Below are 25519 nucleotides of genomic sequence, written 5' to 3' on the forward strand. Positions count from 1 at the left end.
GTCAGGAGGCTGAGGCAGGAGAATCGCTTGAACCCAGGAGGTGGAGGTTGCAGTGAGCCAAGATTGCGCCACTGCACTCCAGCCTGGGCGACAGAGTGAGACTCACTCTCAAAATAAATAAATAAATAAATAAATAAAAACAAAATATATCTGGAAGCCAGGCACAGTGAGTCACGCCTGTAATTCCAGCACTTTGGGAAGCCAAGATAAGCAAATCACTTGAGCTCAGGAATTCGAGCCCAGCGTAAGCAACATGGTGAAACCCTGTCTCTACTAAAAACATAAAAATTAGCCGGGTGTGGTGGTATGCATGTATAGTTCCAAATACTCTGGAGGCGGAGGCATGAGAATTGCTTGAACCCAGGAGGCAGAATTTGCAGTGACCCCGATGACAACACTGCACTCCAGTCTGGGCAACAGAGCGAGACTCCATCTCAAAAAATTTTTAAAAAGTCTCTGGATTCAGAGGCCAGACATACCTGGCCCCCATATCCGTCAACCAATTCTCTAGCAAAATTTAGTTGTATAGACAAAACATAACACCTGATGTCTTCAGCCAAGTCTCTCTACTGTGATTATACAATTCCTAATATTTTGACCAATTCTAGTGAAAACTTTTCTGCAAAATGTAGAAGATAGTGTATGAGATCTGAAAAGGCTCTGGAGTGTTCTAGTTTAGATCTCACATGTTGTGGATGAAGAACCTGTGACCTACAAGGGCTTAGGAGTTTGCCCCCAACCTGCCCAGCACACGACAAGTTAGGGGCAGCATCAGGAGCAGATCCTAAGCCTCTCCGTGACCAGGCCAAGGACTTCAGCCCAGCTAACCCTGGTCCCTCCTCTGGCCTTTGTGGGACCTTCTGTGTCAGCCACAGAGTCCTCATGTGGTTCTTGTGGCACGACTGAAAGCATGACATGGAAATCAACGGGGTCCCTGGCTTCCTCTCATCCCAGTTCCAATGCTTATGGACCAAGAGCATAGATCTAGGATTTGGCTTCGTGTTCTCAAAAGTGGGGACAATTTTGCCTGCCCCTGCTGCTCCATATGGAAACAGAGAAAGAGCGCTGGACTGGAAGCTGAGGTGGGAGCCCCACCCCTGCCGTTTTTAGAGTATCTGTGGTTCCAGGCACTGGGACAAGTCCCTTAACTTATCTGTACTTTTCTTGACTCACCCCAAAAAAATGGGGATAATAGTGCCTGCCCTACCCATTTCTGTAAGATCAAAATGGAAAGATGTAAGTGAAAAAAGTCGTTCATGAGTTGTGAGGAGAAAATGTGAAAAGTCTGGTTTAAGACAGAGCACGGTGGGTGCTTCCCAGGGCCATCTTAAGCGAGGTCAGCCAAAGTGGTCTGCAGTCACGTTCCCCGTGGTGGGGACACGTCAGCCTTTTCTCCAGATGGCGGTGCTCTCCGGAGGAGCCAGCGCTGGAGGGAGGCCGGTCTGGCCCGGAGCAGGGAGTCCTTCTGCTCCCTGGCTGCTCCTCTGCGCTGAACCCACCCGGCCTGCGGAGAGCAGACAAGTGCCTCTTGGGCCCGCTTCTCTAACAAATGTAAAAATAATGCCCTTGAACCAGGAGCGAAACTGAGCTATCTAAGGAAAACACTGTGAGCAAATACTGAGAGCCTAGGGAAACCATCTGATTAGAAGAGCTCCCCTCAGGAGCGCGTTAGCTGCACACCTTCGGCAGCAGGAGGGCGGCAGCTTCTCGCAGGCGGCAGGGCGGGCGGCCAGGATCATGTCCACCACCACATGCCAAGTGGTGGCGTTCCTCCTGTCCATCCTGGGGCTGGCCGGCTGCATCGCGGCCACCGGGATGGACATGTGGAGCACCCAGGACCTGTACGACAACCCCGTCACCTCCGTGTTCCAGTACGAAGGGCTCTGGAGGAGCTGCGTGAGGCAGAGTTCAGGCTTCACCGAATGCAGGCCCTATTTCACCATCCTGGGCCTTCCAGGTAGGCACCGTGCATCCCGGGGTAGAGCCAGGTGAACCAGGTGAGCAGGGAAGGGGGCGTTTGCGTTGAGCCCCACTCCCACCTCTAGGTGAGGACCCTGGCAGCTCTGGCTCAGAATGAAAGGTGTGAATAAAAGGAGAAGCTGGCTCGTGTCAAATAGGGCAACAGTCATACAGGAGAAAATGGGAGGGTTAACACTCAAGGCGAAGGAATCGCTAGTGAGGAGGCAGGCCTCAAGAAGAATGGGTCTATTGTAAGGGTATGTTCATGATACCTGGAATAAACTCGTGTTTCTCAAGGAGAAAATAAATTGTGTGCATTACTTGCATGTGGCTTGCTCCTGCCTGCACATACATGGGAGCAGGAAAGCAGGATGCTGAGTATTTTGTTATATCTGGAAAAGTTTATTGAGAGCTAATTTAATTTTCTTTCCATTTCAATTAAATTTTTCAAAGTTGGAGTCTCTGTGGGTGCCAAAAAGAATATTGCCATTAAATTATAAATATCCTTTTGCTGCATTTGTATTAAGAATATCTTGTATACTGTCCTAAAAATCAATGTATATCAAAATATAATTACAGAATTATAATTATATTATGTCAGAATATAAATATAATTACAAATGTGACATCCTTTCACCCCTAAAGATGAAATAAATTAAACCCCTGCTTTTAATACAGATAATTACTTCAAATATGCATCATAGCAACTTTGCATTCTGAATAATATGGGAGCTCTATTTGTATTTTTAAAATGCAAACAAGAAAATAATAGCTCTAGCTAATTAGTGGCTCTAAGGGGTGGCCAAGATGTGAGTGTGATGGAGAAAGGAGAACAATGTTAGGTTTTGCCTCTCTGAAACAAATACCTTTTATAAACAAGTAGATGGAAATAAATTTGCAAGAAATTGTGAAGAGGCTGTAGAGCCCTTGAAACTGAATTGAATTGTGAAAAGCAATTCAACTAATCCAAGTTCATTTTCAGAAAGAAATAGAAGATGGGTGTCAGAGTAGAAGAATTTGATTATTTATTCCATTTTTTGGAAGCCACTTATTGCAGGACCAACAGGATCACTGACTCCGGGGAAAGACCTGCTTAGGGAAGCAAGGGAGGTAGAACCTGGCCAAAAGAAAGAGAACCAGACTGAGGAGGGATTATGCTGTAGTGGGAGGGGAGAGGTGAGATGCAGGAAATGCCACACAGAGTGTTGAGTTGCTAGTTATGTCTAATTTTAACTATCATATAAAGAAAAAATATTGTCCTCATATTCAAAATTAAGGCATGATGTCTTATGACTTCATGTTCAATAACCTCTCCCCAGGGCCCCACTACATATTATCAACCTCTTGCTCACTGTGTATCACAGTCTCCATACATGGGGCTCCTGAATATTCCCACTCTCCTAAATGGGCAAACCCCATTGCGTCCACTGTGACTTGTCACTCCTATTCTGTCAACGGATCTTACCTCCATGACACCCTCTCAGAATAGCTCCACCTCTCCCCCTTGACGGAACAAGATTATCTTCCCTGCTTTCCTGCTAAGGTCAACCTCTCCTGCTAAGGTCAACCTCCCCAGCAGGGCTCTGAAGGCCTCATGCCACCTGTCTGGGATCATGCCCTGTTGGTCAGCCCCTCTCCTCCTTGCCTCTTTCATCTCTTCTCCTCACTTATGCATATGGCCTCCTTCCTGGGGAAATCTGTTGATCCTGATCATTGTCAAGTTCTGTCTCTCTCCTGGGTCACTGACAAACCAAATTAAAAGACTAAGTTTTTCCACTACCTCTCACCCTTAACCTTTCTCAGTCTGGTTTCTATCCTTCATCTCTATAGAATGTTTGCTTTTTTGACCATAGCAGAGGATGAAGGGGAGTATTTCAGTCACCAACTCCTAGTTCTCAGTTCTCATCTCCTTAGACATTTCAAAACCCAAACAACTTCCACGGTTCCCCATTCCCAGCTTAACTAGATGCACACATAACAGCCTGACACCAAGCCTTCCTAACCCCTCACCTACCTTCCTTGGCAGTCTCTTACTCCCCCATCCTGTTTCTTCTGTCCTTTCAGTATACCTTGGACTTGGTCCTGGACATCCATTGCTCCTGCTCCCCTGAATTCCCCCCTCCACCACCCCAACTGTCCTCTCACAAATCTTCCTCCAAACCTCCTCAAGCCCCCAAATTGAATAAAGATTCCACAAGTCTCTGTACCAAACCCAGAGCATTCTCATAGCATTGAGCATATTCACCCCTCGTGACACTGCTCTCAAATCTGAGAAGCATTTATTGCATACCTACAAAGAGTACACAACACAAAATTGGCCTTGTCGGCACCGTAAATTCCAGCAGAGGGGACAGGCATGTGTGTGAATATCAAAGCAAAGGCAACACATGTCATGGGGCTTTGACACAAGTGTTTGGAGCACCAGGAAGAAAGTGGTTATTCAGTAGGAAGAGTCAGGAGGGGAGGAAATCAGGACAGTTTTGCTAAGGGAGTTCTGTTTGAGTCTGAACTTTAGCTTACTAACTTGGTTATTTGTACATTTGTGTCATTCAGCTTCTATGTGGTGTTTCCCTTCAGCTGGATAAGAATTATTTCCCCATTTCCCAGAAAAGGGCCTGGTAGAGTGAGTATTTAGCAAAGGATTGATAAACTAAGTTGAATTAAATAGTACGAATAGTTCATTTTAAGTGTTTATGCAAGCCATTGAACTAAAAACAGGTTAAGGTCTTCCCCAAAAAGGCCAGTAAATCATTTTTGTACTACAAATTTTTTGTTATTATGGCTCCATATATAGAAAAGGACCTGGTCCTCCTCCTGCCTGGAACAGATTCATTTGTTCATCCAATCATGTATTTAACAAATATCTCTTGCATGCCTACTGTGTTGCAGAGACTAGAGTTCAGGAACTCTATTAGTCAGAGTAGTTAATGCCTGCTGCAACAAACAAACCTAAACATCTCAATGGCTTGACACAACAAAAGTTTACTTCCTGCCCACATAAAGTCCACTGTGGGAAGAGCAGCCTCCTTGTAGCTACACTCTTCAAAGTTGCTGGGGCAAGAGAAGAAAGGCTTGAAGGAGGCACAACAGTTCTTAACTGCTTCAGTCTGAAAGGAACACATGTCACTCACAGTGCGTTGGCCACAACTAGCCATATGGCCCCAGGAGCTGGGAGATGTAGGAGCACATAGCTATTCAGTGAGCACCTACTGTCTCTACCACAGGGAGCATTTGAATAGTAACTTCCTGGGCTGCAACACATCAACCACACTAATTTCAGTTCTGCCAGACAGATAATTCCCTGAACATCAAATAGTCAAAACCAATGAGATTGCAAAAGAAGATATACCATTAATTCATATTCAAACAAATATGATAGAATTATATGTGTAAACTATCATCTGACACAAGATAATATATAGTGTGTAATTTCAGAGCTAGACATTTTGGTGGGGATGGCCTGGAATCAGGAAAGAGGAGGGGTTTAAGGTAAATTTCTGCAATGTAAAAATTCCCTAACATTTAATAACAGAGGAATGTAAATATGGCCATGGGGGTGGGGGCGGAAAGCACATTTTTTTCAAAAAGTAAGGAGGAAGAAAGGAACAGTGGGTGAGGGAGAGAGGGAGGGAAGGCGAGAAGGAAGAAAGTAGAGAGGAAGAGAGGGAGGAAGAGAGGTGGGAGAATTGGTGATGCTAGGTACTTTTATTCCGTGTCAGGCCAGACAAAGAGCTCTTAGAGAGAGAAGCCAGTTGCCACTCATGGAACCCTGAGATGTTTCAGACCCACGAAAGGAGAGGTCCTTGGCTCTCTGAGAAGGATTTTAGGGAAGCTGGAAGAAATGACTTTCCTCAAATCCCATCTGGAGGACAGCAAATGTGAATGTCAGGGCCAGTAGTCATGCATTGAGGGCTCTTGGAAACTGTTGGTCACAACACCATCTATTGGTAAGCTCTGTCGGTGGTAAGATTGTGGCCAGAGGACTCTGATGTGCCCGTCTTGCATCTCCTACAAAACCCAGCATGGCGCACAACAAGCATAGGGGGCTGGGGGAGGGGGAAGTCGGTGCTGCTCTGTGTCCTGTCTCCCAATTGTGCTGTGAAAAGCCAAGCTGGACTGAACCACCATGGGAACTGGGGTACAGTTCCCAGCAGCCACCACAGAAGTATACCCCAGTTCTGCCTATCTGAGTTGAGGGAAGAGGATTTCACCAAAAGCCAGAAAAAAACACTTCTTGGGATTGAGTTTGCAGAAAAGGAGGTACTTGAAATCACTGAAAATCTGTGGCCTTCAAGAAGACTGTGGACTTAAAAGCAGACAGTCCTCATGCAGCAGGAGTGGCTACACTACAAATTGGCACCCCAAAATACAAATATCTATTTGATGACTTAGATAAGGAATGGGCAGGAGCTGGGAGTGGTGACTTACCCCTGTAATCCCATCACTTTGGGAGGCTGAGGTGGGAGGATTGCTTGAGGCCAGGAGTTCAAGACCAGCCTGGGCAACAAAATGAGATCCCATCTCTACAGTAACAAAATTTTTTAAAACTAGCTGGGCACAGTGGTGTATGCCAGTAATCCCAGCTACTCGGGAGGCTGTGGCAGGAAAATCACTGGAGCTGGAGTTAGAAGCTGCAGTGAACTGTGATCATGCCACTGCACTCCATCTTGGGCAACAAAGTGAAACTCCATCCATCTCTAAAAATAAAATATTTTTAAAAAATATTTAAAGAGTGTAAGAATGGGCAGGAAGATTACCAGGAGGAAAAGGCTTGAAAGAAACTCAAAAGCTAAAGGCAACAATGCAAGGAGATAAAACAGCCCGAGATGACACCTGTGGGGCTCCTAAAGGAGCTGGAAGGAGTAACAACAAGCCAGGACCTAATGCCTAACTTCTCATCAGAAACAGCTGTGTAAAGTATTTTCTTGTGCTTAACGAGGAAACTGGGGAAGAGAGACCTGAAGCAGAGGAGCTGGATGAAATGCCTGGAGGGAGAAATGTAAGTTTGCAATGATTCTCCCAGAGAGTTTAATTTTGACCTAGAACCCAGAAAAGTATCACTCTTTAGCAGAGAAGTAAGCCTTAAAGTGTTTACAGAAAGGCAAAAGGCAGATACCTATAATACTTTAGTTAATAATCATAATTATCACTGGGTACAGTGGCTTGCACCTGTAATCCTAGCAATGCAGGAGGCTGAGACAGAAGGATCAGCACTTGAACCCAGAAATTCAAAGCCACGGTGATCATGCCACTGCACTCCAGCATGGGCAACAGAGCAATATCTCACCTCAAAATATATATATATAAATAAATAATTATAATAATCATTGCCAGTTATTAAATTCTTCCTAAGTACAATCTCTGTTCTTGCAAAATCTCACTTAACTTTTCATTCGTCTGACAAAAATGTATCATCATGTCTCTTTGGAACTTACAGCTATAGAAGAATGTAATTCAATGCAACAAGTTGTATTGTATAAACTACAGATAGATTAATGAGGTAAATGGTGGTGGTAGCAGGACTGTATACTTGTATATTACCAGCTCTGTATAACTGATAGCTCAAGATTCAATCTCATTGTATTCTACACAGTCAATACAGCATGCAGTACTCTGAGGACAGTGCCAGAAATAAAAATAACTACTATTTATTGAGCTGCATATTGGCTCTTCAGCTTAATCTTTACAAAAATCAGGAAAATATGTATTAGCTTTAGGTTTAAAAAGTTGAAAACTGAGGCTGGGGGTGAAGGAAGGACATGCCCAAGGCCTCGTGGATAGAAGATGGCAGAAACAGGATGTGAACACAAGGCAAAGCTTCTAAGTCTGCATCCTTTTCCCCTGCCCAGACCCTGTTTCTAAAGGCAGGAATGGGCTGCCTTTAGAATTGAAGAGCTTGGTCTAGGCTTGAGCACAATAAGCGCAGAGGGTATATGGGGATTGACCCATTTGTAACAATATAATCAATGATGTGAAATTAGGAGTATGAATTAAGTTTAAAGCATGGATGACCTGCATCCCATTCACACACGCCTTCCCTGGAAACAGTACAAGGGATGAGCAAAGGGCCAAAAATGAGCAGAGTGGAGAGGGGGCAAAGATATGGCAAACTCATGTCCCTGGCTCCATCATGTCCCTGGCTTGACATCACAGTCAAGTAATGCTTTTTCTAAAGTGTTTGCAAACATTTGGGCTAAATTTGGTAAAGTGGTAAGCCTTACAGTTAGAGGGAAGTGAGCTGGAATCAAGGGCACAATTTGGCCACCTACATATCTGGACCTCACTTTCGCCATTTGTGAAATGCCTCACAGTAAGACATTTATATGAAAGTGCTGGGCCGGGCTTGGTGGCTCACTCCTGTAATCCCAGCACTTTGGGAGGCCAAGGCGGATGGATCACCTAAGGTCAGGATTTCGAGACCAGCCTGACCAATATGGTGAAACCCTGTCTCTACTAAAAATATGAACAAATTAGTCAGGCATGGTGGCATGCGCCTCTAGTCCCAGCTACTAGGGAAGCTGAGACAGGAGAATTGCTTGAACCCAGGAGGCAGAGGTTGCAGTGAGCTGAGATCGCGCCACTGCACTCCAGCCTGGGTGACAGAGTGAGACTCTGTCTCAAAAAAAAAAAACAAAGAAAGAAAGTGCCCTGTGACCCATTTACAAGATCTAGCTCTTGGCATCACTAAATCATCACTGCTGTGTCTACATCACTCGGGGCTCTCAGTTAGGACATTTGTTCTTCTAGCCTTTTTTTCCTCCAAACTCAAAAACATTTTATGAATTCAAATATCCAAAGTAAAGATCACTTAAGGTTCTGTGTTCTCCCTTCCCATCCCCATCCTACCCGTGTTCTGAGCACCTCACTATATCCCAGCCCCTTTGCAGGCACTGAGGGTCTTGATTTTTTTTTATATGACTATCTACATTTTCCCCTTTCTGCTTCAGTGTGTAAAAACAACAGCCACTGGAGAGTTACAGAGTTTCCTATCAACCTATAAATCATATTTACAGACACAGGAATGAAGTTTTAAACCAAACCACATTTAACCAGAGAACAGTTTCACAAAACCTTCACAAAATCTAAATCAAAAATCCATAAGGGAAAAAAATGAGACTTCTCATAAGTATCATTGTTAAAGGAGCTTGTCTGTTTATTTCTCGCTATTGGCTGAATGGTTTCACTGGTTGTGAAACCAGTTTGTCTTTCCCCATTTTCTGGTAGAGGAAACCAGCCCTAGAAGGTGAAGTGATTATAAGTTAGTTATAAAGTTGGGGAGTCTATTGGTTTTCAGTCAAGCTGCTTTCCCTCTCTTCAAAAGAGAAAAATATTTCAGCATCAGCATGCCTCTTCAAATATGTAGACAAACATCTAAATGTTTACACGTTATTGTACCTATGAAGAAGACACCACAGGGAGCTGAGAATGGGCCTACACAGCTCAAGAGAACCTGCAACTTAGGTAAATGAGGCTGCTTGCCCTGATTTCTCAATGAGAAAAGCTAGGAACCAGAATGCCTGCTCAGCTTGTGGCTGTAGTGGTCCCCATTTAGATGGCAGAGGCAGCTACCACAAAGCATCATGCCCTAGGATGGCCTAGTCAGTGGTGCAGCATCATTTCATGGTGGGGAGACACATCATCAGAGTTGTAGTTGCATCTCACCTTAGAGGATGTCTTGGATGGTTCCTGCTGCTATAAGAAGATTATCTTAGGCTGGGTAATGTATAAACAACAGAAATTTATTCTCACAGTTCTGGAGGCTGGGAAGTCCAAGATCAAGGTGTCAGCAGATTCCATCTGGTAAGGGTTCACGCTCTTCAAAGATAGTGCCTTTTGTTGTGTCCTTATATGGCAGAAGGGACAGAAGGGCAAAAGAGACAAACAGGCTCCCTCAAGGCCTTTTATAAGGCCTCAATGTCATTCCTGAGGGTACCTCCTACAGACTTCACCTCGTAGTAGAATTGCATTGGGGATTACGTTTCAACATATAAATTTTGGAGGGAAACACACATTCAAATCATAGCAGAGGTGAAGAGGAAGGTCAATGAGGATAGAAACCCACCTATGCTGCCTCTCCCATCAGCTAGCTCCCTGCTCATTGAGGGTCTTGTGTCCATTTTTCCTGATCTTCTCCACTACTTAGATGCTGCTAGAGTCAGGCCTTTCTTTTCTTCTTTTCAAATTTTCTTCCCCTCTTGCCCATAGCAATTCACACACCTGGCTGTTTCAAATCCTCAACCATATTTTATCATTATGTGAGAGGATTCACATTTGTATACAGTTAGTACAAGTCAAAGCTTTGTGGAGTTGCCAAGGGATACGTTGTTTTTAGGGAAGGAGAGGAAACTGATATTTATTGAGCCTGGCTTAGGTTTATGCCAAGTAGCATCTGATCCTCACAGATCTATGCAAGAGATATCTTTGACTACCTCCAGAATTGAGGACTTGTTTTCACTGAGCTTAAATGACTTACCTAATAACACTCACCTGGTATCACATTGTTCTGTAGAATTTTACAAGGTACAAACGACCTCTGTGTCGATTCCCTGGAATCTCCAGAGAATCTAGCCTCTCCCATATTATTCTCAAGAGCATTTCCTCTGGGGTCTGGCCTCAGACTACCATCTTCTGAGCTCCCCGACTTTGGGCTTCTCCATTAGCCCTCTTATCTCCAGTCTAGGACCAAGCTATGCCTGAAGGTATGGCTCCTCCCATCCGCCTACTCCACCAGGGCCCCAGTCCAGGCCTTTGGCTGCTGGTGAACTGCTGTCCCATCATCCTCACTCCCACTTCCACTTAGTGATGCCAGCTCCTGAGAACCCTCTTTCAGCCCAACTCTCCACTCTGAGTACCTCTGCTGAGCCCTTCTTGAAAGCTGTTGTCTCGCATTATTCCTTGAAATTTTGCTTTGAATAATTAAATGAAAATCTCTGGGGGTGAGAACAAACATTAGTATTTCTTTAAAAGCTCCCCCAGAAGATGCTCAGGTGCAGCCTGTGTTGAAAAAAACCACACCCAAGGGCACCTCACCTGTCAGTTCACAGCTACTTGGGGAATTAAGGTATTTTGCAACAGGGAGGGAACACTGAGTTCCTATTTTTCTGTTTGCTTCTTTCAGCCCTGAATCCTGCCCACCCTTCAGGTCTGATAACACTTCATTGTTCATTGGGAAGAATGCTGTAGTCACACCTTTGGTGCAGGGAATCAGGCTTTAGAGCCTGTTGACTCACCTGTTATCAGCTGATAAGCCTCTTGATCAGAATATCAAGTAAGAGACAGAATGGCTAAAAGAGAAACCTACCTGCTACCTGCTTTGTGGCAGTTTTCTCTGTTTACTTATCTATAGAGAAGATTAGGATCCCAGAGGGTAGGACCATGCAGGTGCAGGGGAAGGTGAGTTTACCACCATGAATCTCCATGGTCATTACTAGACATAGGGGGTTTCTGGCAATGAGCAGTGGAGCCAATTTCCTCCCACGTACTGGCACCTGCTCCCATGACAGTTGCCAGTGGGACCAAGACTGTTGATCATTGTTTGTAGAATTCTCTTCCCAGCAAAGAAGCAAAATTAAAATCAGAAGTTTCTTTAGGAGAAGAGAATCAGAATCAAGTATATGGAGATCAATGGGATAGAACTAGAATAGGTGGACACTGTCATTCATACTTCAGACAGATATCTGGTGAGAAGGCTGCTAGGGCCTCTGTTCCTCAGACATTGCAGGAGGCACTTTGACAAGTTCTACATTATCTAACTCTCCTTTTTCAAAATTTCTCATTGATTGCCGATTCTTCTGGCATGAAAAATTGCTTTATGATACATACACACCTTAGAGTGAATATGCTGGCAGCTCCACTGATGTTAGCTGTTGTAGGAGAGGGAAATCTTCCCAAGGTGACTGGAGAGAGTTCTCTCCCAGGACTGCTGGAGGAGATGGGAATGCTGTCATCTTGAGAGTTACATTTATAAATAATCTACCAGGCCAGGTTATTCCCTAAGAAGATTTGGAGAATGTTTTCTTCCACATTCTTAGCATCCATTTCGGAGGATGATAGTTTATGGTTGAGTCTCCAAATTTGGAGGATACATTCTGTAAGAGTATACAGATCCTTGTACCTTGATGGAAGCCAGGACTTTACCTGTTTTTCCAGAATAAGGTGCCTCAAAACAATGTGCTGTGATGGAAAAGTAATGATTTTGAGGCAATTTTGGATTTGACTCCCAGCTCTGCCTCCTTTCCCTTGGTGTGTGTCCTTAGGCAAGTTACCTCACCTGAGTCTCCATTTCTTCAACCATAAAATGGGTGATAATTTTATTACTTACATTGTAGGGGTTTTTTCCCCATGGATTACATTTTTGAATGTCTGAAAATTCCTTACTAGCTTTCACTAAAAAGTAGCAACTGCCTATGAAAACTAGGGCTGGACAGAACTCTCTGTTTTGTTTACAGTTTCCTCTGAGCCCTTTGCCTACAGCCCTATAGGCAGATTCCCTCAGTATCTCCTTCAAAGAGAAAAAAAAAGTGTTAAGCATTTCTCCTGTTTTTTTTCCATTCCCAAATTTTAATTTTGCCTGGATGTTATTAACTGGTCTCACTGAGGGTAGGAATGACACCTCCTTTGAATGTACCCCACAAGCCCCTTCTAGTTAAAACTTGGCAAGGTCTCCATCTGCATTTCTAGCTGGCTTCTGACTTGCTCCCTTGGGTCTAGGTAACAGGGGGAGCCTCATTAGGGTTTTGTTTCTCCTTTTTAAAAAATTCCCTCCTGGAAAACTACCCACCAGGATGCTAAAGGTGGCTATCTCCAAGAGTTGGAATAACAGGTTATTGTTTTTCATTTCCTGTTTATGGTTTTCTATACATCCTGAAATTTTTATATTGAGCAGTTATTGCTTATATAACTAGGAAAAAAAATCAGCAATTTCCCAAAAAAGAAAAATTATGCCCTTTACCTCTTCTCTGACACCACACTGTGGAATGCGATGTCTTTGCAGCCATAAGACTTGGCATGAGAGGTCCCCTCACATCTGCAAGGGGCTTCAGCAGCACTCTGGTCATGACTTCGAACCTGGAGGGGTGGAAACTCTCCAAAAACAATAAGACTTTAAAGGTTAGCATGTCTAGACACTGATGAAACCATCTTCCATAAGTTAGAACCACTTGATTTCAAGTAACAGAACCCCAACCTGAATTAGTTCAAACAGGTAGGGATTTAAAAATAATAATAATAATAATGGTGCTGGGATAGCACCTGAAACCTAAGGAAGGAATGTATGTGGACCATAGGAAAAGCTGGAGTCAGGAGCTCAAACACTGTCAGGGCTCTCTACCTCACTGTTGGGTTTCATCTGCTTGCCATTATACAGCAGCTCACCACCTGAAGGAAACCACGGACTCCCAAGGACAGCATCTTACACTTTCAGCCCCTGGAGAGAGACTGGCCTGATGCTCTCTGTGTCCAGCACAAACATTCTGTATAAGGGTCTCATCTGCCCAGTTTGACTCAGATGCCCATGCTGGATTAATTTGCCATGGTCAAGGGCACCAGGTATAAAGTCTGGGCCTGAAAGATCAAGGTCAATATTACTACTCAAAGTAGGTAGGGCCTGTGTACCAAGCTGGCCCACAAACTATGTGTTACCCACCTGAAGAGTTCTGGTACCGAAATCAAGAATAAATATTTCTAAACATTTATAACAATTTGACATGCCTGTGACACTCAAGCAGGTGATTTTGTATTTTGTCAGGATGTCAATTTGTGACAGATTAGAAATTTAAATTTTTAAGTAGTTTGAAAAGCACTGATGTAAGACACAGCAACTCCTTCAGAAATCATGGACTTAAGAGGAAAAAAGGGGATACACTGGAGGGATAAAACAATTGGTGTCTAGCACATAAGCATCTCCACACAGTTTTGCAGTTCAGCTCCACCAGACCAACCACACTAGGGGCCTTGCCTTCTGGAACACATGAAGGACTAATTTGTCTTCCTTGTTAAATTAATTATACTTGTAATAGACATGCTTAGTGGCTGTCATTCGCCACTTTGGCATAAGCTCCATGACAACAGAGACCATGTCTGACCTGTTGTTAACTACTGTCATCCCATGGCCAGTCAGGAGGGCTCAGTAAACAATTGTTGCTATGAGTCACTGCAATTTAAGGATGCACTAGAAACAACTTTGGATATATCTGGAGGCGAAGGCACTGCAGAAGAGTCCCTGTAGGGCCTATAGCTATGACTGAGTCCTAGAAAGGAAACTGCTGATAAACTGTAGTCTAGATGAAAGGCCTAATATTGTTATATTGTTTTATATACATCTGAAACCTACAGCTCACCATAATCTTAGTAGTTCCTTCTGGAAAGGGACAAAATTGAGTATCCTTGGTATATCACTTAGCAACCTTGACTTCATCATATGCAATAAATGAATTCCGGGTTTCCTAAAGTGGACACAACTATGTGAAACTTTTAGCGCATATGAAAACACAAGAGAAGAAAAATATTTGGGTTAGAAGTCACAGCTATAAGCTCTATCAGTAATTTGAACTCTTACCTTAGGCAAACTATTTTCCCCTTTCCGACCCCCAGATTATCAAGCTTTAAAAATGAGGAAGCTGAAATAGATACAATCCAAGGGCTCCCCCAAGTTCCAACCATCCATAATTCTCTGATTCTGAAGACATCTGAGTGCATGTCCTTCATCAGTCAGAGAATTGTAAGCAATGTATTTTGTATTTCCCACAATTCCACATCCTTTGACAATGGCAAGGTTCACAGTTTATGGACTTTGCTGTCTCTCAGAGGTTTGGTGCAGGTTAGTTGTGGTTGCTTTGTTTTATTAAACCACAGCCTAATCAAGTGTGCTGAGTTGGTCTTATTTGTCTGCTTGTGTCTTGCCCCTTGTCCCACAGCCATGCTGCAGGCAGTGCGAGCCCTGATGATCGTAGGCATCGTCCTGGGTGCCATTGGCCTCCTGGTATCCATCTTTGCCCTGAAATGCATCCGCATTGGCAGCATGGAGGACTCTGCCAAAGCCAACATGACACTGACCTCCGGGATCATGTTCATTGTCTCAGGTAAACACAGAGCCTGGAGTTCCCACTTCTGCGAATGTCAAAGCAAAATTATTCTGGTAGAGAAAACATGACTCCTCCCGACTGCTGAATGTGGTTCAGAACTTTTCATACTGAGATTCATGATCTGAGTGTGGAGGTCCAATTGTGTACCATGAGTGCTAAGGTCCTTCTTAGCTGCCACTCCAACCCCAATATAAGAGGTTCTTAGCTGGGTGCAGTGGTTCACATCGATAATGTCAGCACTTTGAGAGTCCAAGACAGGAGGATCACTTGAGTCCAGGAGTTCAAGACCAGCCTAGGCAGCATTGTGACACCCTATGTCGATTAAAAGAAATTTTTTTTATTAAAAAAAAAAAAACTTAGTTAGCTTTTGAATCTTAACTTCAGCTGAAAAAAAAGAGGTTCTCAACCCTAAAAGAGTCATGTGACTTGATCCCTAAAAGGCATTTTCTTGGCGAGGCTTTAGAAAATGATTTTAAGGGAAGATACTTTGACATTACCAAAGAACCAGACTGAAAATATTTGGAATATTGAGCCTTGGTCCCAAGATGCATGAAAAATTTCTTTCTGTACACACACATATCCTTCCACAATTAGCGATATAAAATATTCTAAGCACCTATCACAATATTTAGCACATAGCAAGAATTCAATAATCAATGCTTGGTTATAGGGATACAATATTCTGCAGCCTACTCATCTAAACTCATCTAGGCATAAACTGCCTCAGAAACATTGTAATCCCTTGAAACTAACTCTGGAGTTTTCTTTTTCTTTGCCCACAGGTCTTTGTGCAATTGCTGGAGTGTCTGTGTTTGCCAACATGCTGGTGACTAACTTCTGGATGTCCACAGCTAACATGTACACCGGCATGGGTGGGATGGTGCAGACTGTTCAGACCAGGTAACCTCCTAATCTAGGTCTCGGCATTCACCATGATGAATATTGTTATAAGAATCTGATTAAACACATGCACCTAATGTGACTGTCAGTGCCTGAAATAGCAAAAATTATCAGAGACAACCATGCCATATCATAAATCAACAATCACCTGTAAATTCATAAACTTCATTTCAGTGAAATATCCTTGGTGATATGACTTGAGGCTGATCTGACATTTGCATTGAAATACAGTGACAGTTCATAGTATTTATCTAACACTCTTACATAAGCCCCATTGTGGTGGCAATGAAACAGGCACTATTAACCCAGGCAAGTAAATGAACATCAACTTACATCTACAGTCCATAACTGGAACCTGGCTAGGAACAGGGAAACGTTTGAATAGAAATTAGCAAGGTGCAGTATGGGTGAGAAAAGTGATGTTCCTTCCTGGTATAGCTGCCTCTTTCTCTCATTCATTAATTCATTTATTCTACAAATGTATTGATCACCTGCTGTAAGCCAAGACATGTTCAGAGTGCTGGAGATACAAAGTCCCCACTCTCACAGGGGGTACAGTCTGGCAGAGGGAGATGAAACCCCACTACGATTTGGTGTCTGAAGGAGAGTAGAACTTTTAAAAGATGGAAAAGCAATACCAACGCCCATATTCATTTAGTCACTTTAAAGGGATAGATCTCATAGCAAGAAGCTGGAGCAAATTCCTGAAAAAGAAAGATCTTGTTCTTGAGAAGAAATATAAATATTAGACCTCAGTGACCTGTCATCTCTGGATCATGCACTTGGCATTTTTCCAGCCACACCAACATGGGGTACAGACGGAGACGGAGGGTGTGATAAATCCATTACCCTCTGGCTCCCTGGAACTCTAATCCCCATTCATTTTTCTGCTTTATTTCAAGAATGTAAAGGAAATGATCCCCAAAAACTTCCCTGATCCTACTCTGTGTTCCTCTCATGGTCTCTTAGTTACAGGTGCAACTTAGAAGTAGGTTGACCAACTCATTCCAGTCTGCCTGGGACTTTCCCAGTTTTAGCACTATGAGTTCCACATTCTGGGAAACTCCTCTATCATGGGCAAACCAGAATGACTGCTCACCCTACTTAGAAAAGCCCACCTTTCCCAGAGTATTTGGGTGCCTGGGGTCATTGCCCTTGCCCAGAGGAGCCATCTACCAGCCACTTTGCACTTAGCACTAATGCCTGCTATCGCTCTCTCACACCATCTCCCTAGCACCAGCTCCTGTCCCACGGGCAGGCAGCTTCAGTCCTGGAATTAAGACTATAGAATTCTGAAAGGCCTCCTGAACTTCTCCCTCCATGGATGGGCAGCTGTCTTTCCCTTTCGTCTTCTCATTTTCTCCACCCAGAAGTCTTACAAGACAGCCCAGCTGCCAAGAAAGACTTTGGCAGTAACCTTGATGGAGCTTTGGTTCCAGTGCCCCACTTGGTCCTGGGACCCCCCTCCTTCTCCTGTTCCCCGACTCTGTTATTGCCGTGTTGTATGTAACAGTGGCAGAGCCTAAGCCCCAGACTAGAGCTGCAAACTGCCTGCCCTCACACTGTACACAGTCTGCAAGGTGTTTTGTATAAAACATTTCATTTTATAATCTGAACCAATTACCAACTTTTAAAAATTAGAAGGGTTAGGCTGGGCGCGGTGGCTCACGCCTGTAATCCCAGCACTTTGGGAGGCCAAGGTGGGTGGATCACAAGGTCAGGAGTTCGAGACCAGCCTGGTCAATATGGTGAAACCCCGTCTCTACTGAAAATACAAAATTAGCTGGGCATGGTGGCAGGCGCCTGTAGTCCCAGCTACTTGGGAGACTGAGGCAGGAGAATCACTTGAACCTGGAAGGCAGAGGTTGCAGTGAGCCGAGATCGCACCACTGCACTCCAGCCTGGGTGACAGAGCGAGACTCCATCTCAAAAAAACAAAAAAAAATTAGAAGGGTTAAGGGCTGGTTTTCTCAGAAACAGATCCTGAGAAGAGGATCCCAGTGCCAGAGTTCTTTAAGAAAAGGGAGATGGTTAGTGGGTGAAGGAAACAGGGACGGGAAGGAAGGGAAGCCAAGCACGGGCGTGATTTCAGGTGAAGCCCTGAACTCAGCCTGATCCTGAGGAGAGCTGTGCAGTGTGAATTATACGCCAGAGTTGTCTCAACACCAAACTAAAGAGCTGAGCTTTCATACCTCGGTGCCAGTCAGTCCCTGTGGGCAGAGTGGCTTCAGTGGCTAAACCAAAGCCAGAATTCCAGAGGCAGCCACAGGGGCCAGCCGGTAAAGGAAAAGGAATACACAAGCTGGAGAAGAGACCCACAGAAACGGTTAAAGGGTAGAGCACCACTAGTGCCTACTACAAGGAGACTTCACCCCACACACACATACACATACTCTGCTTTTCCAGCCTTGTGTAAAAAATCAGAAGATCTGGCAGCATTACACTGGGCCCTCATTCTCATATGACCTCCATCTCTGCAGCTGAGAGGGAGCTGCCCTTTTGGCTAGGACTCACTCTGTCCAGTTTACCACAATCCCCACTATGCCCAAATAGCCCAACTCATGCTTATAGGGATTTTTCCCATATATTACAGTTGAAAAAATGAAATATGTTCTTCTATCTAGCTCACTTCACATTTAAGTTTCTTGCCTGTCCCAGGTAAGTATTTAGGTTTGCTAACCTTGACCCAGAGTGTCTAAGTTGAGGAAAAGGACTTTGTCCCTCATGCTCAGAAGATGCATTAACAATGAGAGTTTTGAAGGCAAAGTGACCTGAATTTGAATCCTGATGATATCGTGTCCTTCCTGGGTCATTGGAGAAGTTACTTAACCTTGCTGAGCCTCAATCTCTTCATCTGTAAAATGCAAGTGACAAATACTATCACAGTGGCTATTGGGAGAATTAAACAAGATACTGGTAAAAAGTGCTTATCACAATATCAGTAAGGGCTTAATAAATGGTAGCAATTGTTGTTATCATTAGCATTAAGCAATCACTCAACCATCCATAGGGGTATCAAGGACAGGGGCTCTGTCTGTGTCAGGGCCCACGGACCAGGGCTGTCACCAGGAAATCACCTAGGGACCCCCTAGGAGGAGCCCCAGGAAAAGATCCGCTGTTCAGCCCCCGGCCACACTGGGTAGGATGAGGGGGCAGGGCTCTTCATGCCAAGGCAGAAGCCCTTAAACCAAATTTCTGTCTTTTTCCCAGTCCAAGGAAATAAAAATAGCCTACAGGTAAATTTTCTCCCAGAACTTTTTCAAGGACTGAGCTCAGTCAACTATACTTGATCATGAAGCTTACATTGTTTACTTTAATCCTGCTAAAGTGTGTGTGCTTTTTTTTTCTTTTTTGAGACGAAGTCTCACTCTGTTGCCCAGGCTGGAGTGCAATGGCGCAATCTTGGCTCACTGCAACCTCCGCCTCCTGGGTTCAAGCAATTCTCCTGCCTCAACTTCCCAAGTTGCTGGGATTACAGGCACCTGCCACCACACTTGGCTAATTTTTGTATTTTTAGTAGAGACGGGGCTTCACCATGCTGGCCAGGCTGGTCTCAAACTCCCTACCTCAGGCGATCTGCCTGCCTCGGCCTCCCAAAGTGCTGGGATTACAGGCGTGAGCCACCACACCCAGCCAATGTGTGTGCTTTTAAAGCACATCTAAAGTATTGTATTTTCTTAGGTTGCAGAGGTTTGCACACATATTACTTGTCTTCCTATTGTTGGTATAACGTTCTTAGCTTGTGTCGTAGACTTTAAACATATTAGTAATTCACAGAGTTCTACAAACAGTCCCCATGTTCTTTGAGGAACACAAAGGGAAACTTCCAAGGGAAGGCACTCCTTTTCCATGCTGAGCTCTCCTTTTCTGCAGAGCTCATGGAGCTGGAAATCAAGTTATCAGCTGGCATTAAAATACGCACTGACATCCTAATAGTTTTTGGTCACTTGAAGAAGGATACTGCTCTCCACCATCCAAAAATGTCCATTTGAGATCACAATTATTTGTTTCTCAGGAGATTTTGTTCTCAATCCTGATCTGATGTAATTGAGTCCTATTGGAGGCAGCCCCCCTAGGCAAAGGGCACCAGCTTTGGAGTCAGACCACCCCAAGTTAGAATTCTCTTGTGAGCTGGAACAGAAGCACCATGAGCACAGGGTCTCTGTCTACCTTGTTCGCCCTGTGTCCCAGTACCAGGGCAGGGCTCTGCACATAGTAGGAGCTCAATAAAGACTTGTTGAACAAATAAGTAAAGACCTCAATAAAAGAATGAATAGTCACTTCAACTTAGTTCCTTCTGAAGGTAATAGCTCTACCTGCATGGATGGTTGTAAGGATTATTTGAAATAAGTTAAGATGACTGCTTGTTGGCCCATACTGAGAACTCAAAGAACTAAAATTCCTTCAGAAATAATAACTTGAGATTGATTTTTTTTTTTTCAGAGTCTCACTCTGTTGCCCAGGCTAGAGTGCAATGGCACAATCTCAGCTCACTGCAACCTCCACCTCTCAGGTTTAAGGAATTCTCGTGCCTTAGCCTCCTGAGTAGCTGGGATTACAGGCGTGCACCACCACACCCAGCTAATTTTTGTATTTTCAGTAGAGACAGGGTTTCACCATGTTGGCCAGGCTGCGCTTGAACTCCCGACCTCAGTTGAAACTTGGCCTCCCAAAGTGCTAGGATTACAGGCATGAACCACTGCACCCAGTCGAGATTGATTTTATATCTTTCAAATTTCTCTTGCCAAACCTTCAAGACACTTTCTTTTGCCAGTAGAGAGGGGAGGGAGATTTCTTGAGACGTGTCACAGAGATAAGATTTATAATTTTATGGTTGAGTGATGCTAGAATCCCCCTGCTGTTTTGCCCCCTAACTTTAGTCCCAATTCTACTCTCCAGGGTACCTGATCAGTTGGCTGTGACCCACAGGAATGTGTGTTCAGGGGCATGGGCAGGGATGGATGTGGAATCCAAAAGTGGGGACAGAAAGAACAGGCACAGCCAGGTGCAGTGGGTGGAGCCTGGAGAGTTGAGTCAACCATATTGACAGCCACCATCTCCCTACCCAGGTACACATTTGGTGCAGCTCTGTTCGTGGGCTGGGTCGCTGGAGGCCTCACACTAATTGGGGGTGTGATGATGTGCATCGCCTGCCGGGGCCTGGCACCAGAAGAAACCAAGTGAGTCTCCCTGTTCTGCTGCAACCAGACGTTTTTATTTGTTCAGGGTCTATTTTAATGTATAACTTGCAGCCAAAAAAAAAATTAGTCTAGGTATATGGATGAACTTTATTTGACTTAAGGATTATCGAAGCTTCTCTTTTAGGGGGAACCTAAAGAACAGAATGGGAATATTTCAGCCTAGACTGATTTAAATGTGATCCTATTTGAAAGAAAAATCCATCCTTCTTGGTTCCTTCTGAGATTGTTTTGTAACTCCATGGTTCTCAACTAGGAGCAATTTTCCCCCCAGGGGATATTTGGCAACACGTGAAGACATTTTTAACTGTTACAATTTTGGGAGTGTGGGGGAAAGTGATACTGGCCTCTGGCGGGTAGAGGCCAGGGATGCTGCTAAACACCCTACAGCGCACAGAACTGTGCCACAGCAAAGAAGCATCTGTTCCAAAATGTCAACAGTGCTGCTGCTGAGAAACTCTGCTGTAACTCCCTAAATTGAACTGGTGTGGGGACAGCTGGATTCCAGTGTGGTTCTGCTACTGACCAGCCCTGTGACCTCCAGCAGGTTGTTTGCTCTCTCTGTGCCTCTATCACCTCATCCATGAAATGAGCAGCTTGAGGCAATGGGCTGAACGTAGGTACCCTCCAGCTCACAAATTCTATGATCCTTTGACGTAACAATGTTCCCCTGGACACTGTTTCTGGTTCAGCTGTATTTTTATTGATTAAAAGAGGGAACTCATTAGTTACCGAGGATCTGGGGATACCTCTCTCCACCATCCAAAAATGTCCATTTGGAATCACAATTATTTTATTCTCAGGAGATTTTGTTCTCGGCTCAGCAAAGCTCTAAAACAGTGCAAGAACTTCTGTTCCACTGCAGAGGCAGTAAAACCAGTGTACCAAAAACTAAGGTTACTAACTATCCTGGTTTGCCCCGGACTGATGGGTTTCCAGGGACACTGGACTTTCAGTGCCAAGACTGAGACAGTTTATGGTAAATAGGAGGTTGGTCCTACTAACAAAGACATCTACAATCATGGAATGTTTATTTTTCTTTCAGCTACAAAGCCGTTTCTTATCATGCCTCGGGCCACAGTGTTGCCTACAAGCCTGGAGGCTTCAAGGCCAGCACTGGCTTTGGATCCAACACCAAAAACAAGAAGATATACGATGGAGGTGCCCGCACAGAGGACGAGGTACAATCTTATCCTTCCAAGCACGACTATGTGTAATGCTCTAAGACCTCTCAGCACGGGCGGAAGAAACTCCCGGAGAGCTAACCCAAAAAACAAGGAGATCCCATCTTGATTTCTTCTTGCTCTTGACTCACAGCTGGAAGTTAGAAAAGCCTTGATTTCATCTTTGGAGAGGCCAAATGGTCTTAGCCTCAGTCTCTGTCTCTAAATATTCCACCATAAAACAGCTGAGTTATTTATGAATTAGAGGCTATAGCTCACATTTTCAATCCTCTATTTCTTTTTTAAATATAACTTTCTACTCTGATGAGAGAATGTGGTTTTAATCTCTCTCTCACATTTTGATGATTTAGACAGACTCCCCCTCTTCCTCCTAGTCAATAAACCCATTGATGATCTATTTCCCAGCTTATCCCCAAGAAAACTTTTGAAAGGAAAGAGTAGACCCAAAGATGTTATTTTCTGCTGTTTGACTTTTGTCTCCCCACCCCCAACCTGGCTAGTAATAAACACTTACTGAAGAAGAAGCAATAAGAGAAAGATATTTGTAATCTCTCCAGCCCATGATCTCGGTTTTCTTACACTGTGATCTTAAAAGTTACCAAACCAAAGTCATTTTCAGTTTGAGGCAACCAAACCTTTCTACTGCTGTTGACATCTTCTTATTCCAGCAACACCATTCTAGGAGTTTCCTGAGCTCTCCACTGGAGTCCTCTTTCTGTCGCGGGTCAGAAATTGTCCCTAGATGAATGAGAAAATTATTTTTTTTAATTTAAGTCCTAAATATAGTTAAAATAAATAATGTTTTAGTAAAATGATACACTATCTCTGTGAATTAGCCTCACCCCTACATGTGGATAGAAGGAAATGAAAAAATAATTGCTTTGACATTGTCTATATGGTACTTTGTAAAGTCATGCTTAAGTACAAATTCCATGAAAAGCTCCCTGATCCTAATTCTTTCCCTTTGAGGTCTCTATGGCTCTGATTGTACATGATAGTAAGTGTAAGCCATGTAAAAAGTAAATAATGTCTGGGCACAGTGGCTCACGCCTGTAATCCTAGCACTTTGGGAGGCTGAGGAGGAAGGATCACTTGAGCCCAGAAGTTCGAGCCTAGCCTGGGCAATATGGAGAAGCCCTGTCTCTACAAAATACAGAGAAAAAATCAGCCCGTCATGGTGGCATACACCTGTAGTCCCAGCATTCCGGGAGGCTGAGGTGGGAGGATCACTTGAGCCCAGGGAGGTTGGGGCTGCAGTGAGCCATGATCACACCACTGCACTCCAGCCAGGTGACATAGCGAGATCCTGTCTAAAAAAATAAAAAATAAATAATGGAACACAGCAAGTCCTAGGAAGTAGGTTAAAACCAATTCTTTAAAAAAAAAAAAAAAAGTTGAGCCTGAATTAAATGTAATGTTTCCAAGTGACAGGTATCCACATTTGCATGGTTACAAGCCACTGCCAGTTGGCAGTAGCACTTTCCTGGCACTGTGGTCGGTTTTGTTTTGTTTTGCTTTGTTTAGAGACGGGGTCTCACTTTCCAGGCTGGCGTCAAACTCCTGCACTCAAGCAATTCTTCTACCCTGGCCTCCCAAGTAGCTGGGATTACAGGTGTGCGCCATCACAACTAGCTGGTGGTCAGTTTTGTTACTCTGAGAGCTGTTCCCTTCTCTGAATTCACCTAGAGTGGTTGGACTATCAGATGTTTGGGCAAAACTGAAAGCTCTTTGCAACCACACACCTTCCCTGAGCTTACATCACTGCCCTTTTGAGCAGAAAGTCTAAATTCCTTCCAAGACAGTAGAATTCCATCCCAGTACCAAAGCCAGATAGGCCCCCTAGGAAACTGAGGTAAGAGCAGTCTCTAAAAACTACCCACAGCAGCATTGGTGCAGGGGAACTTGGCCATTAGGTTATTATTTGAGAGTAAAGTCCTCACATCAATAGTACATATGAAAGTGACCTCCAAGGGGATTGGTGAATACTCATAAGGATCTTCAGGCTGAACAGACTATGTCTGGGGAAAGAACGGATTATGCCCCATTAAATAACAAGTTGTGTTCAAGAGTCAGAGCAGTGAGCTCAGAGGCCCTTCTCACTGAGACAGCAACATTTAAACCAAACCAGAGGAAGTATCTGTGGAACTCACTGCCTCAGTTTGGGTAAAGGATGAGCAGACAAGTCAACTAAAGAAAAAAGAAAAGCAAGGAGGAGGGTTGGGCAATCTAGAGCATGGAGATTGTTAAGTGCTCTCTGGATTTGAGTTGAAGAGCATCCATTTGAGTTGAAGGCCACAGGGCACAATGAGCTCTCCCTTCTACCACCAGAAAGTCCCTGGTCAGGTCTCAGGTAGTGCGGTGTGGCTCAGCTGGGTTTTTAATTAGCGCATTCTCTATCCAACATTTAATTGTTTGAAAGCCTCCATATAGTTAGATTGTGCTTTGTAATTTTTTTGTTGTTGCTCTATCTTATTGTATATGCATTGAGTATTAACCTGAATGTTTTGTTACTTAAATATTAAAAACACTGTTATCCTACAGTTGAATAGCTTCTGCTCTTTTTTCATATGTTTTGGGAAGTGGAGGTGGGAAGTCCCAGCACCTCAACGCTGGATGCTTCTTCATGGGAGTTTTTCTGCTTTCAGAATCCATTTCTGCTCAGCAGCAGCCTAGCTACCTAGAGCTAGGTGTCGTTCCATACCAGTTTGTGGTTTCTGCAAGTTGGGAAGCCTTAATGAAAAGGAGTTCCCAGAGCAACCAGGCATGCAGCATGGGGTCCAAGGATCCAGTTTAGCCTGTCTGACCCTAAGCGCGCAAGCCCGAAGTGTCTAATGTCATTGTCCTGTTTGTGGGCCAGTAAAACAAGAGAGCCAATGCCTGCCCTCTTGATGCTGCCAAGGTTGGGTTGACCAGCTCAATAAACTGAGGCTGTATCCAAGCTACAAAAGCAGCATAAGCTATATAGTCAGAACAACCCAACCTCAAATCCAGGTCATACTACTTTGCAGCTATGTTAGCTTGAACAAAGCCCTTAAACTTTCTGAGTCTCCATTTCCTTATCTGTAAAATAGGGATGATAAGAATAATGGAATAATACAAGTAAAGGACCCACTTAAGTGACAGAAAACCAAGCTGCACAACTTTAAGACAAAGAGGGCAATGCTTATATAACTGGGGTATCTGAGGTCAGGGTTGG

At 44.0% G+C, this 25519-nt stretch overlaps 2 protein-coding genes and 1 long non-coding RNA gene across 3 annotated transcripts in view; 1 reads left to right on the forward strand and 2 right to left on the reverse strand.

Moving 5' to 3' along the window:
* Positions 1-1612: 1612 nt before the first annotated feature.
* Positions 1613-24863, forward strand: CLDN18 (claudin 18). Its single transcript, XM_526318.7, has 5 exons — positions 1613-1957; positions 14874-15038; positions 15824-15941; positions 21011-21121; positions 22185-24863. The coding sequence occupies exons 1-5, from the start codon at positions 1738-1740 to the stop codon at positions 22354-22356; spliced, it is 786 nt and encodes a 261-aa protein (XP_526318.3). The 5' UTR covers positions 1613-1737; the 3' UTR covers positions 22357-24863.
* Positions 9678-14882, reverse strand: LOC134809600 (uncharacterized). Its single transcript, XR_010155798.1, has 3 exons — positions 12911-14882; positions 11786-11881; positions 9678-9802 (listed from the first exon to the last, which is right to left on the reverse strand). It is a non-coding gene; the product is annotated as an uncharacterized LOC134809600 (long non-coding RNA).
* The window catches only part of DZIP1L (DAZ interacting zinc finger protein 1 like), an 83965-nt gene continuing 81424 nt past the window's right edge, over positions 22979-25519 (reverse strand). Inside the window, exon 16 of the mRNA XM_054681082.2 lies at positions 22979-23061. Coding sequence (XP_054537057.1) covers positions 23002-23061 — 60 coding nt within the window. The 3' untranslated portion in view covers positions 22979-23001. The remainder of the gene's footprint in view (positions 23062-25519) is intronic.

Source organism: Pan troglodytes, chromosome 2, assembly GCF_028858775.2.
Source record: "Pan troglodytes isolate AG18354 chromosome 2, NHGRI_mPanTro3-v2.0_pri, whole genome shotgun sequence".
NCBI lineage: Eukaryota > Metazoa > Chordata > Mammalia > Primates > Hominidae > Pan > Pan troglodytes.

Excerpts from the sequence above, each read along its gene's own strand:
- CLDN18 (XM_526318.7), top strand. The coding sequence starts at position 1,738 with ATGTCCACCACCACATGCCAAGTGGTGGCGTTCCTCCTGTCCATCCTG. Across the intron at positions 15,039-15,823 it reads GATCATGTTCATTGTCTCAG|GTCTTTGTGCAATTGCTGGA; the intron begins GTAAACACAGAG and ends CTTTGCCCACAG. Across the intron at positions 15,942-21,010 it reads GTGCAGACTGTTCAGACCAG|GTACACATTTGGTGCAGCTC; the intron begins GTAACCTCCTAA and ends CTCCCTACCCAG.